Genomic DNA, 14,846 nt, shown 5'->3' with positions numbered 1-14,846 from the left:
TTTCGGGCACCCATAGGATTGCTGCCGCGCCGGTCGGTGGCTGTTGAAAGCAGCCCCCCCCGGGCGATTCTCCGGGTCTCGACGGGCCGAGTGCCCGCCGAGTTCAGCCGTGTCCCGCTGACGTGGGTTACGTATGGTCCCACCCGGCGGGACCTCGGAGTTCCGTCTGCTGGGGCCGTCCTGTTGGGGGTTCGGGGGGATCCGACCCCAGGGGGGGGGGCTCCACGGTGGCTTGGCCCGCGATCGGGGCCGACCGATCGGCAGGTGAGCTAGTTCCGTTGGGGCTTATGTTCCTCCGCGCCAGGCCCCTGTAGGGCTCCGCCATATTGCCCAGGGGCCGGCGCGGAGATGGGAACCCACGTGCATGCGCGGACTCGCGCCGGCCGTTACGCGCTGGCTTTCGGGTGCTGGAGCTGCAGAGACCATTCCGCCTCCAACTAGCCCCCAAGGAAGGGGTGGATAGCTGCCAGGTGAGGCCCGTTGACGCCGGAGTGGCTCGCGCCACTTTGCACGCCGGCATCAGAACTTGGCCACAGGATTGGAGAATCCCGGCCAAGGTCTGTTTGAACTTAGCACTGAATTCAAATGGCCTCGCTGAGTTTTAGTCTCCCTTGTGTGAATTAGGCCTTGCCTCCCAACAGTGAAAATGGAATCTGTCAGGAATGGGACAGGACTGCCAGACCTGGGTCCTGTTTTCCATTTTATAGGCCCGTAGAGTCTCCATAACTGTGTGAAAATAAGGCACATTTTATTTTATTTCCCCCAGCAATAAACTCCATTCTCTCGCCACTGACTGTATTCTTCTGCTTGGCAACAGTAAGGCTGAACCAGACTGACCCTGAGATATGATTCTGCCTACATAACCGTGCCATCAAAACAACTGCATATTTCCACCTCAATAAAATCGCCCGACTCCAACAGGCCTTAATACATTTTCTGTTGTTGAAACGCTGATCAATGTCTTTGTTACCTTTAACTTTACTCTTTTTTTTAATAAAGTTTTTTATTTAAAATAAATTTGTAACATTTCCAGAGAGAAAACAGGGCCTATGCAAAGGGCCTTAACATAGTGAAAACAAATAGTGGGAAAGAATAAATATGGTAACAAAGCATTTCCCCAATCAGCTCCGTTTGCTATGCACCACGTTTTCAACTAAACTAACGTGGCTCTAACCCCACTTGGGTGCTGCTATCGGTTTCCTGCGCCTTACCCTGAGAGTCCGCAGCGACTCTCTCCCCCAGGGGATCCCTCAACACCCCACCCTTGCCCCTTAAGTCTCCTCTGCTCCCCTTCCCGTCTGCCTCCCCCAACCTCCCCCACCCCCCGAGGCCTGACCTGCCAGGCCAGCCCTGCGCCTGCCCCTAGCCCGCCCCTCCTCCTACTCTCCCTGGTGCCACCTGACGTACGCTAGCTACGCTGGCCCCTGCCCTTGGTGCCTGTCTGTCTCCCACCTGAGCACTCGGGCCCTCACCCCACACACCAAGGACCCATTAATCTGATCGTATCTCCCCGTGCTCTTCCAACTCCCCTGACCAGCCCCTAGCCCATCCCCCTCTCCGAGGTCCCGATCTCCCGCCAAAAGGTACCAAGCGCGGGACCCCCTTTGCAGGCCCCTCTCTCTACACCACCCCCCCCCCCTCCCCCTCGATGCAATCTCCCACAAACACGCCACACAGTGCGCCCTCCAGCCCCCGCTCCCCGTCCCGGCTGAAAACAATATTGGATAGAACATTACAGTACAGGATAATCTAACAAACCGCCGCCACACAAAAGCTCTGAGAGCCCAGAGTCCCTTAGTTCAAGTCCCGCTTCTTCTTTCAAGAAGACAACCACTCCTAATCAGAGCAAGTTAGGTTAACAGACTGCCACCACTGTACAGCACTGAAAAAACTAAGTGCCCTTTAGTTCAAGTCCAGCTTCTTTTCTTTGATAAAAGTCCAAACCTGCTCTGGTGTCTGAAAATAGTAGTGGAGTTCCTCAAACGTAACCCACAGCTTCGCAGGATACAGCATTCCAAACCTCACCTCCTTTTTGTAGAGGGCTGCCTTCACCTTGATGAATCCTGCACGCCTCTTGGCCAGCTCCGTTCCCAAGACCTGGTAGATGCACACCTCACAATTCTCCCATCTGCTGCTCCTCTCCGCCTTGGCCCATCGCAGCACGCTCCCTGTCAGCAAGCCGGTGAAAGCGGACCACCAAGGCCCTCGGTCGGTTGCCAGTCCTGGGCTTCCTTGCGGAGGCTCTATGCGCCCCATCCAGCTCCAGGGGTCGGGGGAAGGCCTCCAGCCCCATCAGCGCCTCGAGCATACCTTTCACGTATGCACCCACATCCGACCCCTCGCAGCCCTCGGGGAGGCCAACGATCCTCACATTCTGCCTCCTGGCTCTGTTCCCCAGCTCTTCAAGCTGCTCCTGCATCCTCCTCTGGCGGGCGTTCAGCTCTTCCACCTCGTGCTCCAGCTCCGTTACCGTGTCCGCCTGGCTGGAGAGCTTCCCCTCGACCTCCCTGAGCGCCTGCTCCTGGACCGCCTGCGCCTCGACCATTCGGTCCATTACCGCCCTCATTGGGTCCAACGTGTCCCTCTTCAATTCGGCGAAGCAGTTCTTAAAAAACTCCATCTGCTGCTCCCTTGGCCAGTGAGCCTCAGCTCGCTGGTCCCTGCCGTCCGCCATGTTTTGTCGCCCGGCTTGGGATCCCCGCTGATCCCGCTTTGAGCCCTGCCGCTCCACTCGACCACATCTGGTCCAGCTGCTCATACCCCGGGGGGGGGGGGGGGGAGGGGGGTGCCTCTTCCCTATCGTCTCCTCAACCTAACCAGGTCGCCAGGTCCTGCAAAAGTCCGTTTAACAGGTCCGCTTGCCCATCACGGGCGGGAGCGATCCGACCTGCGACCTGCTTCCTCGAGGGCGCCACCGGAAGTCTTAACTTTACTCTTCTGCTGCAACCCTTGCTGTCTCCTGAATTCTGCTCTCTCAAGCTTGAGATCACCTGAACTTCTGCTGCCAGTGTCCGAACTCGGACCAAGTCCCATTCATCCCTCACCCCTGGGCTCACTGGCCTACATTGGTTCCTGGTTAAACAGCTGCTTTTATTTTGAAATTCTCATTCTTAAATACCTCCATGGTGTCCTCCTTCCCTATCTCTGCAGTCTTCACCAGCTCTACAACTCATCGAGGCATCTTCTTTCCTCCAATTCCGGCCTCTTGGGTATCCCTGATATTAATCTGCTCTTCCATTGGCGGCTATGTCTTCAGTTCCGCTCCCTAAGTCTTTCTGCCTCTCTATCTCTCTTTCCTTCTTTAAGATGCTCCTTAAAACCTCCCACTTTAGCCATACTTTTGGTCATTTGCCCTATTATTTTATGTTGCTCATTGTCACGTTTTGTTTGACAATGCTCTTTCATTTAATAATGCCCCTGTGAAGGGTCTTGGGACATTTACTATGTACATGGATATGGTTGTAGTTGGAAGTATATTTTAAAGATAATGGGCGTCATTCTCCGACCTCCCGCCGGGTCGGAGAATGGCCGTTGGCCGCCGTGAATCCCGCCCCCGCCCCCGCCGAAGTCTCCGCTCCCGGAGATTGGGCGGGGGCTGGAATCCGGCCGCGCCGGTTGGCGGGACCCCCCGCTAGATTCTCCGGCCCGGCTGGGCCGAAGTCCCGCCCAGGAATTGCCTGTCCCGCCGGCGTAAATCAAACCTGGTATTTACCGGCGGGACCAGGCGGCGTGGGCGGGCTCCGGGGTCCTGGGGGGGGGCGCGGGGCGATCTGACCTCGGGGGGTGCCCCCACGGTGGCCTGGCCCGCGATCGGGACCCACCGATCCGCGGGCGGGCCTGTGCCGTGGGGGCACTCTTTCCCTTCCGCCTCCGCTACGGCCTCCACCATGGCGGAGGCAGAAGAGACTCTCCCCACTGCGCATGCACGGGAAACTGACAGCGGCCGCTGACGCTCCCGCGCATGCGCTGGGAAACTGACAGCGGCCGTTGACGCTCCCGCGCATGCGCCGCATTTCCGCGCCAGCTGGCGGGGCAACAAACGCCATTTCCGCCAGCTGGCGGGGCGGAAATCCCTCCGGCGTCGGCCTAGCCCCTCAATGTTGGGGCTAGGCCGCCAAAGATGCGGAGACTTCCGCACCTTTTTGCCGGCGCGATGCCCGTCTGATTGGCGCCGGCTTTGGCGCCAGTCGGCGGGCATCCCGCCGTTGGGGGAGAATTTCGCCCCATAGCTCCAGCTGTAAATATGTTAAATTAAAATAAACGTGCTTATTTGACAAGGAGAACATTATTGAACTTTATCCAACAGTTCTTATGATGCAAATATCTTTGAATAAACTCTGTGCATCCATGGTGTTGGCATGGAACTGTGTCCAATGGGAGAACATAGCAGAAAATTGCACACCTGGAGACCAACATTAATGGAGAGAGTATCAGGCTGAAAGTGCACAATTTCCTGAGGTGCCATTCAAAGATATATGGTTGTGCGCCAGAAGCACTAAAATAGAAAATCTGCTGGATGGTGCCATGGTAATTGAAGTGTACTGAGGTATAGAGGGAATTATAGAAGCAGCAAGGTGGCTTTCAATTAAAATTTGCTTATATCTGGATGAAATCCTGTGTCACCTTGTGATTAATGTGTAAGTTTCGGTATCTCTCCTTGCTCAAAACCCATTGCCCAATCCTCTTTGCCTTCCTTTGCAACCTGCACATTAGGAAGCCCAAGTAAGCACTGCTCACAAAAGCTCCAAACATCTTTATGTAGAATAAAACATATTTACTAATGATCAGTAACTTTGGTCCAAGTTAGCACCCAGAGCAGCATCACTCTCCCCGTTCCTGAGTCCTTTCTCTCCTTTTGTGTGTTTGTCCCTCTCCAGAACCAGCTCAGCTTCCCCAGAAGTAGAAACCCATCTTCTTAGAACTCAGTCTGTCAGTGTTAATGGTATTTTCTGATCTCTCTCCCCACACGGTGGATGGAACACCCACTGGTGGTAAAATTCCAGTGGCAGAATGAAGAGGCCTTAATCAACCATTTCAGTGGCATATTGGGCCTTTGGCAGGAGGGCTGTCTGCATGGTGGCAGGAATATAGCACGCTCCTACCTCTCTGGCCATTTTGCAGGCGCCTACACCTCACAGCCCAACCCCCTAAAACCCAGTTCAGAGTTAAAGATTCAGGTCAATGACCTTTCATAAGGCTTGATGCATTAACTTTGGGCGGGATTTACCGACCACCCCGCCGCGTGCTTTTCAGAAGCGGAGGTGGCCCGCCTGCGGGATCTACCGACCCTGCCGTTGTCAACAGGATTTCCCAGTGACAGTACCCCTCATCAGTGGGAAACCCGTGCGCCGGCATGGGACTGGAATTTCCCGCACGCATGAACAACCAGTAAATCCCACCCATGGTTTCTCCATCCACACATGCTGCCTGACTTGCTGAGTTTATCCAGCAATTTTTGTTTTTATTTCAGAATTCTAGCATCTGCAGTATTTTGCTTTTGTATCAACGCTAAGTTAGTTGATTTCATCATTCGATTCACTACCTCAGCAAGGAAGTGGGGGAACAATTAACTGATGTTCCTGTAATTCCGGATTGGGTGAGGACTATTTAGGTCAGCTGTGGTTATCACCTCCTGAAGGTTAAATAGTCTAACAGCACTCACTGCTTTGTCTCTCAAATGAAGAATGGCCTCTTGGCTGAGGTAACTGCGGGCCATCCTTCCTTACTTATGAAATTAGTGTGTCATTGATTTTGGAAAAGGAGGGCAGATAGCTATAATAAAAAAAACATTCAAAAATGCATAAAAGTTTAAACCAGAAGAAACAATTGAGAGAAAAGAGAACAAAAGTTTCCAAGTATAAAATGGTTAATAAATTGCAACAAGGAAGCAAGGCAAATGAGTTCAACTGAAAATCATCTGTAAAGTAGATGATGTGATGGATCAAAAAGTAAGGTCATATGAAAGGGAAATGATAGTAATGAAGGAAAGAGAGTGAGATACCCTCAATTACGACTCAAGAGAGGAGTTTGATAATACAAAGGCTTTAATAACCAGAAAACCAGACAGCTGCCGAGAAGTGTGCTCACTGCACACTGCCTACTGAACATAGCCTTTTTAAAAAAAAAAAAATTTTATTCAAAATTTTTGGCCAACCATGACAGTACATTGTGTATCCTTTACACAGTAATATAACAATATAAATAACAATGGCCAGTTTTAAGCAAGAAATAAATAATATATAAACAACATCGAAATTAAAAAAACAAAACTAAGTGGCAACTGCCTTGTCCCAAATAAATACTCTCCAAAAATACAATTTAGCAGTCCAATATACAATTACCTATAACAACAACCTATACATATTTTACATATACACTAACATCCCTGAGAGTCCTTCTGGTTCCTCCCCCCCCCCCCCCCCCGGGTTGCTGCTACTGTCTTCTTCTTTTCCATTCCCTCTATCTTTCTGTGAGGTATTCGACGAACGGTTGCCACCGCCTGGTGAACCCTTGAGCCGATCCCCTTAGGACGAACTTAATCCGTTCCAACTTTATAAACCCTGCCATGTCATTTATCCAGGTCTCCACACCCAGGGGCTTGGCTTCCTTCCATATCAACAGTATCCTGCGCCGGGCTACTAGCGACGCAAAGGCCAAAACATCAGCCTCTTTTGCCTCCTGCACTCCCGGCTCCTCTGCAACCCCGAATATAGCCAACCCCCAGCTTGGTTCGACCTGGACCCCCACCACCTTCGAAAGCACCTTTGTCACCCCCACCCAAAACCCCTGTAGTGCCGGACATGACCAGAACATGTGGGTGTGATTCGCTGGGCTTCTCGAGCATTTCGCACACCTATCCTCTACTCCAAAAAATTTACTGAGCCGTGCTCCAGTCATATGCGCCCTGTGTAACACCTTAAACTGAACATAGCCTTATATACAGCTTCCTGTGGGTGGAGCCGGAGGCGGAGTCCCCCAGGGTTCCAAACCCGGTCTTAAAGGGGTCTACGCATTAAAGGTACATATGTATACAGATATCATTCATCACATTCACCCCCTGTTTAAAAAAAATGGATAGTCCGTCAGGGGTGAAGTGGAATTACAAATTTCAGTCTTTTGGGTGGTCTGATTGCCCGTGTCGACCTTCTCCACTCCGGCGGTGGTGCGGCGGATGCGGTCGTCCTCGGTGGTGGTATATCCAGGAGCACGGTTGTCTGAGCCTTTGCCCGCGTTGGAGCAGGGTGGTATCCGGGGTGACTAGGGTGATTGGTGCCAGCGCCGGCTGGGGAGAGGGGCGCTATGGGGGGGCACTGTCGGAGTTGACCACCGGTACGGGGGGGGGGGGACGTCGGTGGAAGGGGGGGGCGTCGGTGGGTGAGCCAGCAGGTGCCAGGTCTTGCAGGGGAACGGTGTCCTGCTTGCCGTCGGGGTGCTCGACGTAGGCGTATTGAGGGTTTACGTTTAATAGTTGGACCCTCTCGACCAGTAGATCTGTATTATGGTTCCTCACGTGCCTCCGGAGTAGAACTTGTCCCGGAGTTGTCAGCCAACGTGGAAGCGAGACCCCAGAGGTGGACTTCCTGTGGAAGACAAACAAACTGTTGTGAGGGATCTCGTTCGTGGCCATACAGAGGAGCGACCTAATGGAGTGTAGGGCATCGGGTAGGACCTCCTGCCAGCGGGTGATTGGGAAACGTCTTGCCTGTAAGGCTAGAAGAACAGCCTTCCAAACTGTTGCGTTCTCCCTCTCCACCTGCCCGTTTCCCCGCGGGTTATAGCTGGTCGTTCTGCTCGAGGCGATGCCCTTGTTGAGCCGATACTGACGCAGCTCATCGCTCATGAACGATGTACCCCGTTCGCTGTGGATATAAGCGGGGAAACCAAACAGGGTGAAGATGCTGTGCAGTGCCTTGATTACGGAGGCTGAGGTCATATCGGGGCAGGGGACAGCGAATGGGAAGCGGGAGAATTTGTCGATGACAGTGAGGAAGTAGGTGTTGCGGTTGGTGGATGGGAGGGGCCCTTTGAAGTCCACGCTTAGTCGCTCAAAAGGCCCAGAGGCCTTTACCAAGCGAGCCTTGTCTGGCCGATAGAAGTGCGGTTTGCACTCCGCACAGATCTGGCACGCCTTGGTCATGGCCTTGACCTCCTCGGTGGAGTAAGGTAGGTTGCGGGACGTGATGAAATGGGCAAGCCGGGTGACCCCCGGGTGGCAGAGGTCATTGTGGATTACCCGCAGACAGTCTTTCTGCGTGTTGGCGCACGTGCCGCGGGACAGGGCATCTGGGGACTCGTTGAGCTTCCCCGGACGATATGTAATATCGTACGTGTAGGTGGAGAGTTGGATCCTCCACCTCAGAATTTTATCATTCTTTATTTTGCCCTGTTGTGCATTACCGAACATAAAGGCGACCGACCGTTGGTCGGTGACGAGGGCGAACCTCCTACCGGCTAGCTAGTGCCTCCAGTGTCGCACAGCCTCCACTATGGCTTGTGCCTCCTTCTCGACTGCAGAGTGTCGAATTTCCGAGGCGGTGAGGGTTCGGGAGAAGAACGCTACCGGTCTGCCCGTCTGGTTGAGGGTAGCAGCCAGGGTGACATCTGATGCGTCGCTTTCTACCTGGAAGGGAATGGTTTTGTCCACTGCGTGCATGGCGGCCTTGATGATATTGTCCTTGATACGAGTGAAGGCCGACTGAGCCTCAGCCATCGGGGGAAATACCGTGGACTTAATGAGTGGTCGGGCTTTGTCCACATACCTGGGGACCCACTGGGCATAATAGGAAAAGAACCCCAGGCACCGTTTGAGTGCCTTGAGGCTACGGGGAGGGGAAGTTCCTTATGGGGGCGCATGCGGTCGGGGTCTGGCCCTAGGACCCCGGTTTCCACGACGTAGCCGAGAACGGCTAACCGGGTTGTGTGGAACACGCATTTCTCTTTATTGTATGACAGATTGAGGGCCCGGGCGGTCTGGAGGAACTTCCTCAGGTTTTCACCATGGTCCTGCTGGTCATGGCCGCAGATGGTGACGTTGTCCAAGTACGGGTATGTAGCCCGTAAGCCGTACTGGTCCACCATTTGATCCATCGTCCTTTGGAAAACGGAGACTCCGTTTGTGACACCGAAAGGGACCCTGAGGAAGTGGAAGAGCCGACCGGCTACTTCAAAGGCTGTATAGGGGCGGTCCTCTGGGCGGATAGGGAGTTGATGATAGGCCGATTTCAGGTCGACCGTGGAGAATACTCGATACTGGGCGATTTGGTTCACCATTTCTGCTATGCGGGGAAGTGGGTACGCATCGAGTTGCGTAAAGCGGTTTATGGTCTGGCTATAGTCTACCACCATTCGTTGTTTTTCCCCGGAGCGGACGACCAGTACTTGTGCCCTCCAAGGGCTGTTGCTAGCCTCTATGACCCCTTCTTTTAGTAGCCGCTGAACCTCTGACTTGATGAAAGTCATGTCTTGGGCACTGTACCGCCGACTCCTGGGGCGATGATGGGCTTACAGTTGGGAGTGAGGTTCACGAAGAGGGGGGTGGTGCAACTTTGAGTGTCGCCAGGATACATACCGTGAGCGGGGGCAGGGGTCCGCCGAACTTCAGTGTCAGGCTTCGGTGGCTGCACTGAAAGTCCAGACCGAGCAGCAGGGGGGCACGGAGGTGAGGGAGGACATAACATTTAAAACGGGCGTATTTGGCGCCTTGAATAGCGAGGTTCACGACACAATACCCCGTGATTTGGACCGAATGAGACCCAGATGTGAGGGCGATAGTTTGGGAGGCGGGATAGGTGCGCAGGGAGCAGAGTCTGGATGGTAAAACTCTCCATGCTCCCAGAGTCAAAAAGGCAGGGGGTGTCGCGGCCGTTGATTTGAACCTGCATCATTGAGTTTCGCAGGTGCTTCGGCCGAGATTGATCGAGTGTGATCGCTCCTCTTTGCGGGCAGTCAGAGTCCTTGGTTGAATCGGACTCGCAAAATGGTCGCCGCCGTCGGTCGCACGTTTTGAGTTTTGAAGATGGCTGCTGCCAAGGTGGCCGCCCCCATGACTCGCACGAGGTTGATGACGCGTGGGAAGTAGGCGTGTCCGGCTGCCGTGCGGCCGCGTTGCGGGGCCTGTGGTCCCGGGAGTTCGATTTCTGGGCCCGCTGAAACTTTTGTTTCTGGCCTTTGGGCCCAGCCAGGCAGACCTTCGCGAAGTGCCCCTTCTTTCCACATTCACCGCAGATAGCGGAGCGGGCCGGGCAACGCTGGCGTGAATGCTGGCCTTGCCCACAGAAATAGCATTGGGGGCCCCCGGTGTGAGCGGGTCACCACGCGGCGCAGGCCTGAAGCGTGGCCGAGTCTGGAGGGGATCGAGAGGGGTTGGCAAGGTCCGCGGAGTACGTGCGGAGATTATGGTGGGCCGCTTCCAAAGAAGAGGCGAGCGTTACCGTGCGTTGGAGGTCCTTCGCTCCGTCTTCTAGGAGCCGCTGCCGGATGTACGTGGATCGGATACCGGACACAAAAGCATCACAAATATGTAAGTTCATGTGGACTTCTGCCGCCACCTCTTTATGGTCGCAGTTCCTGGCGAGTGCGTTGAATCTCTCCAAGTATTCATGTAGCGTTTCCCCGGAGCGCTGGCGGCAGATCGAGAGCAAATGTCTGGTGTGTACCTCGTTTATCGGCTTTACAAAGCGCTTCTGTAGGATTTCGACCGCCGTTTCGTACGTCGTAGCTTTCTCGATCACGGAGGATAGTCGGTGGCCCACCCGGGCATGTAGTAAGCTCAGCTTGCGAGGTCCGTCAACTTCAGTCCCTGAGGAATTCAGATAGGCCTCAAAGCACCGGACCCAGTATTTAAAAATTTCAGTGGCTTCCGGCGACCGAGTGTCCAAATTGAGCTTCTCCGGCTTTAGACCGTTGTCCATCTTGATGTAGTCTGGTAATTAAATTGAGATACCCTCAATTACGACTCAGGAGAGGAGTTTGATAATACAAAGGCTTTAATTACCAGAGAACCAGACAGCTGCCGAGAAGTGTGTTCACTGCACGCTGCCTACTGAACGTAACCTGAAATACAGCTTCCTGGGGGCGGAGTCCCCCAGGGTTCCAAACCCGGTCTTAAAGGGGCCTACGCATTAAAGGTACATATGTATACAGATATCATTCATCACAGAGAGCAAGACACTTTTAGCTAAGACTAATTTTAGCTATGAACCCAAAGGTGGTAGTGTTTTACAGTTCACTCAAGGAGTCCAAGTTACCGTGGCAATATGTACTTTTACACACATGTTGTAGTCTGGATCTATGGATAGTGGTAGTAGGGGCTCCAATTTTCTTTCTATCACATGGCTGACCAGGAATCTCTCCTGCTCTTCCCATTCCCATTGCTGATACCCAACCTGTTGGCCATGTTATGAACACATCTTCGTTGGCTATCATGTGCTGGGGTGGGACTCAAATCCAGAGTTCTGGTTCGGAAGCAGGGAAGCTACCCACTGCACCACACAACCTCCCATAAACTAAAAGGCAGGCACTGGGAAAATAATTGCTGTGGTCATTTTGTACTGTCATTGTATATATTTTCTAGCGATTATTCACAATTTGTGATACTTAATTGATTCAGACCAAAACTTTTTTTGGTGTTACTTTTTTTTATCCCTTTGTCCTTAATTGTTGTAGCCTAGAGGAAGATTGTTCTGCTTTTTCCCCATTTTGAAATGCCGCACTGAAAATGTCTGCTTGGAGGCACATTGGAATTACTCAAGGTTGACTCTTTGGGATTTTCTCTTCCTTCCTGGGGGAAAGTACTCTGTAGCTTCATGGCACAAGACATTGGACCCACAGTTTTGCACTGCCTTTCATATACTATCTGATTCATTGTGTTACTTGGAATCTATTGAAAACTAGTCGGTATCCTTCCACCATTTTGATTATTTTCTAAAATGGAACAAGGCCAAGCTACAAAGAAAATGGAATAATAATAATGCATCAAAGATTCTGAAAATTGTTACAATGGTAGTCGGTAAAGTTTGCATTTATATCATTTTTTTAAAAATTCCACAGGATGGTGATCCTACTCTCCCTCCAGAAAAGCGTAATCAGGTAAGGTGTAACTTAATAAAGCTTGTTTGACAAAATCATGTTTATTTTGGCTGTAGTTATGTTTTATAATTAACTGCAACATCAATTCCATAAAAGTGAACTAGACACAGCATGCATCAAAAAGAAATAAGCCTTACCCAGTATTTGAAATAAATGCTAGCTGTGATCAAATTTGCGACCAATTGATCTCCTAGGCTAAAACATGAACACAGCCTGTCATTGAATGCTAATGAAATAGGAAGTTTAGATGGAAAAAATGCAAATCAGGATGGTAGATCAACAGAATTTAAATTAAGAAAAATTAATTTAAAGAAACATTCCAATATGAATTGGAGTTTTAAAATAATATTTTGAGGACAAGGATATTTTGAAATGTGGGGAAACTCTTATTAGGTGTAAGCAGGACCTTTCTTTCCAGATGAGGATTGTAACCAAAGCACATTCACGGTGGCCTGTTGATATTTGTTTAGCCATTTTTCTGTCTCTTTTCCTGATGTTGAAATCTGTCATTTTATTGCTTGTTGACCAAAAAATAACATTCTTTTTGGACCCTACCAAATACGCCAATGTTTTTCTGTAGCCCTGTTTACCGCGGCTCACTTAATGCAAATGAACATGATACCCTCTTTTGAGCTTATGCATGAAGTGATTTAAGATTTACAAGCAGATTAATTGAAGAAGGCTTAACAAATTCTTAATTAGAAACTCACAGCAGCCAAGTCCTGAGCTGGTGAGATTTTGGGTTTCGTTCTCCAGCAGCATGTCGGCGATTCTTTTTTTTAAAAGATATTTTATTCCAAACATACACAATATCAGCAAAATACACAGTCCATCAAAGCATAATCCAAATGTTTGTACAATTTTTTTCCCTTTTATTCCCTCAGCCCCCGCGACGAAGAACTCCTCAAATAATATCATAAACGGCCTCCATGCACCTCAAAACCCTCTTCTGACCCCCTCAACTCAAACTTAATCTTTTCCAACTGGAGAAAATTGTGCAAGTCCCCCAGCCATGCTGCCACTCCTGGCAGCGTATCTGACCACCAATTCAACAGGATCCTTCACCGGGCAACCAGAGAGACGAAGGCCACAACATTGGCCCCTTCCCCTCCAGCACCTCCGGCTCCTCCGATACCCCAAAGATCGCCACCATCGGGTCCGGCCTAAGCTCCACCCCCACTACCCTAGATGGTGCTCCAAACACCACCTCCCAAAAGCTCTCCCAACTTCTCGCAGCCCCAGAATATGTGAGCATGATTCATCGCCCCCCCCCCCCCCCCCCCCCCCCGCACTTCTCACATCCATTAGCCACCCCCTGGAAGAAGCCACTCATCCTCGCCCCAATCATGTGTACCCTGTGTACCACCTTGAACTGAATCAAGCTCATCCTCCCACAGGAGGAGGTTGAGTTCGCTCGCTGCACCGCCTCACACCAGAGTCTCCAACTTATTTCCCTCCCCCAACTCCTCGTCCCACTTATGCTTTATCCTCACCACCGGTGACCCGCCCTGCTCCTCCAACCATCCATACATATCCCCAATTCCACTCTCCCCCAGCTTGTCAGGAAGCAGCAGTGGCTCCAACAATGTGTACTCTAGTAGCTTGGGAACGCCCGCCATTCCTTTCGCACAAAGTCACGCACCTGCGCATACCTAAACTGACTGTCCCATGGCAATTCAAACCTCTCCCACAGTCGCCGATTTTACAGATGGAAGTGGAGCGCAGTCCCCTGGTGGCCATATTTGAGGTGTCAGATCTGCTGGAGCTGCAGACAGGTGCGGGGGCGGATGTCTTAGCCTTCGCCTCGCTGATCTCTCGCAGGCGGGTACTGTTGGAGTGGAGGTCAGCTTCTCCACCAATGCCGCGGTATGGCTGGGGGAATCGTATGGAATTTTTGCATCTTGTGACAATTAAGTAAACATTAAGAGGCCCAATTGAGGGTTTTTATAAAAGATGGCGGCCTTTTATTCTGTTCTTTGAAGAGCTAGTCACCGTCAGCTGTTGGAGGGTTGGGGAGTTGCTGTTTTGTTTGAGGGTGTTGTTTGTTTTATTTTACTGTTCTGTATTCATTAAACCATGTTCAATAAAAATATTTTAAAAGTAAATAAATTCACAACAAGAGTTAATTGACATTGGAGTGGATTTGAATCCGGTAGGACGCCCATGTGCTTAGGTATAAAAATAGTGTGATGACATCACGCCAGCAATCCAAGGTCATCCTGCCAGTTTCCGACAATACTCTAGGCAAACGGGAACCGATATTGGAAGCTTGCCCATTTTGAAAAAAACAAATTAGCAGGCTATTGAACTTGTTAAAGATTCAACTGACAGCAGTTTTTCAATGCCCACTCCATTTTTCAATAGCCCCATGTGAAAGATTTTGGGAGCGAGAGGCGGCACAAGAGCGGGTGAAAAGGCCTGTAATGGCTGCATGTAGCAGTTGAAGGTGGCAACATTTGGCCGGGAATGGCCCCGCTATCTAACGGCTCTCTGTTTTTTTTCAGTCATCAGCGTGGAACTCAGTCGATTTGGCGCCCTGATCTCCCGACTCCCCGACTTGACTCCTAGACCCCCACCTACACCCCAACCCGCCTGTTGGGGGTTCTTGAGTCCCCTGCACCCCACATCATATGGGTAGGGCATCCCAGGCCGATCCCCAGCACATGCAAAATGTCACCTGGGCACCTTGGCACTTCCAGCCTTGCACTCTGGTAATGCCCATGCAAGCCTGGCAGTGCCAACTGGGCACTCTGGCAATG

At 51.5% G+C, this 14,846-nt stretch overlaps 1 protein-coding gene across 4 annotated transcripts in view; it reads left to right on the top strand.

The window, feature by feature from the left end:
* Window positions 1-14,846, top strand: part of ccdc149a (coiled-coil domain containing 149a) — a 173,729-nt gene that overhangs the window by 45,265 nt on the left and 113,618 nt on the right. For all 4 annotated transcript variants that reach the window (XM_072496504.1, XM_072496503.1, XM_072496502.1 and 1 more), the window contains exon 3: window positions 12,049-12,087. In XM_072496504.1, coding sequence (XP_072352605.1) covers window positions 12,049-12,087 — 39 coding nt within the window. The remainder of the gene's footprint in view (window positions 1-12,048; window positions 12,088-14,846) is intronic.

This window comes from Scyliorhinus torazame, chromosome 3, assembly GCF_047496885.1.
Source record: "Scyliorhinus torazame isolate Kashiwa2021f chromosome 3, sScyTor2.1, whole genome shotgun sequence".
Classification (NCBI taxonomy): domain Eukaryota; kingdom Metazoa; phylum Chordata; class Chondrichthyes; order Carcharhiniformes; family Scyliorhinidae; genus Scyliorhinus; species Scyliorhinus torazame.
This window is presented reverse-complemented; position numbering and strand designations above follow the sequence as displayed.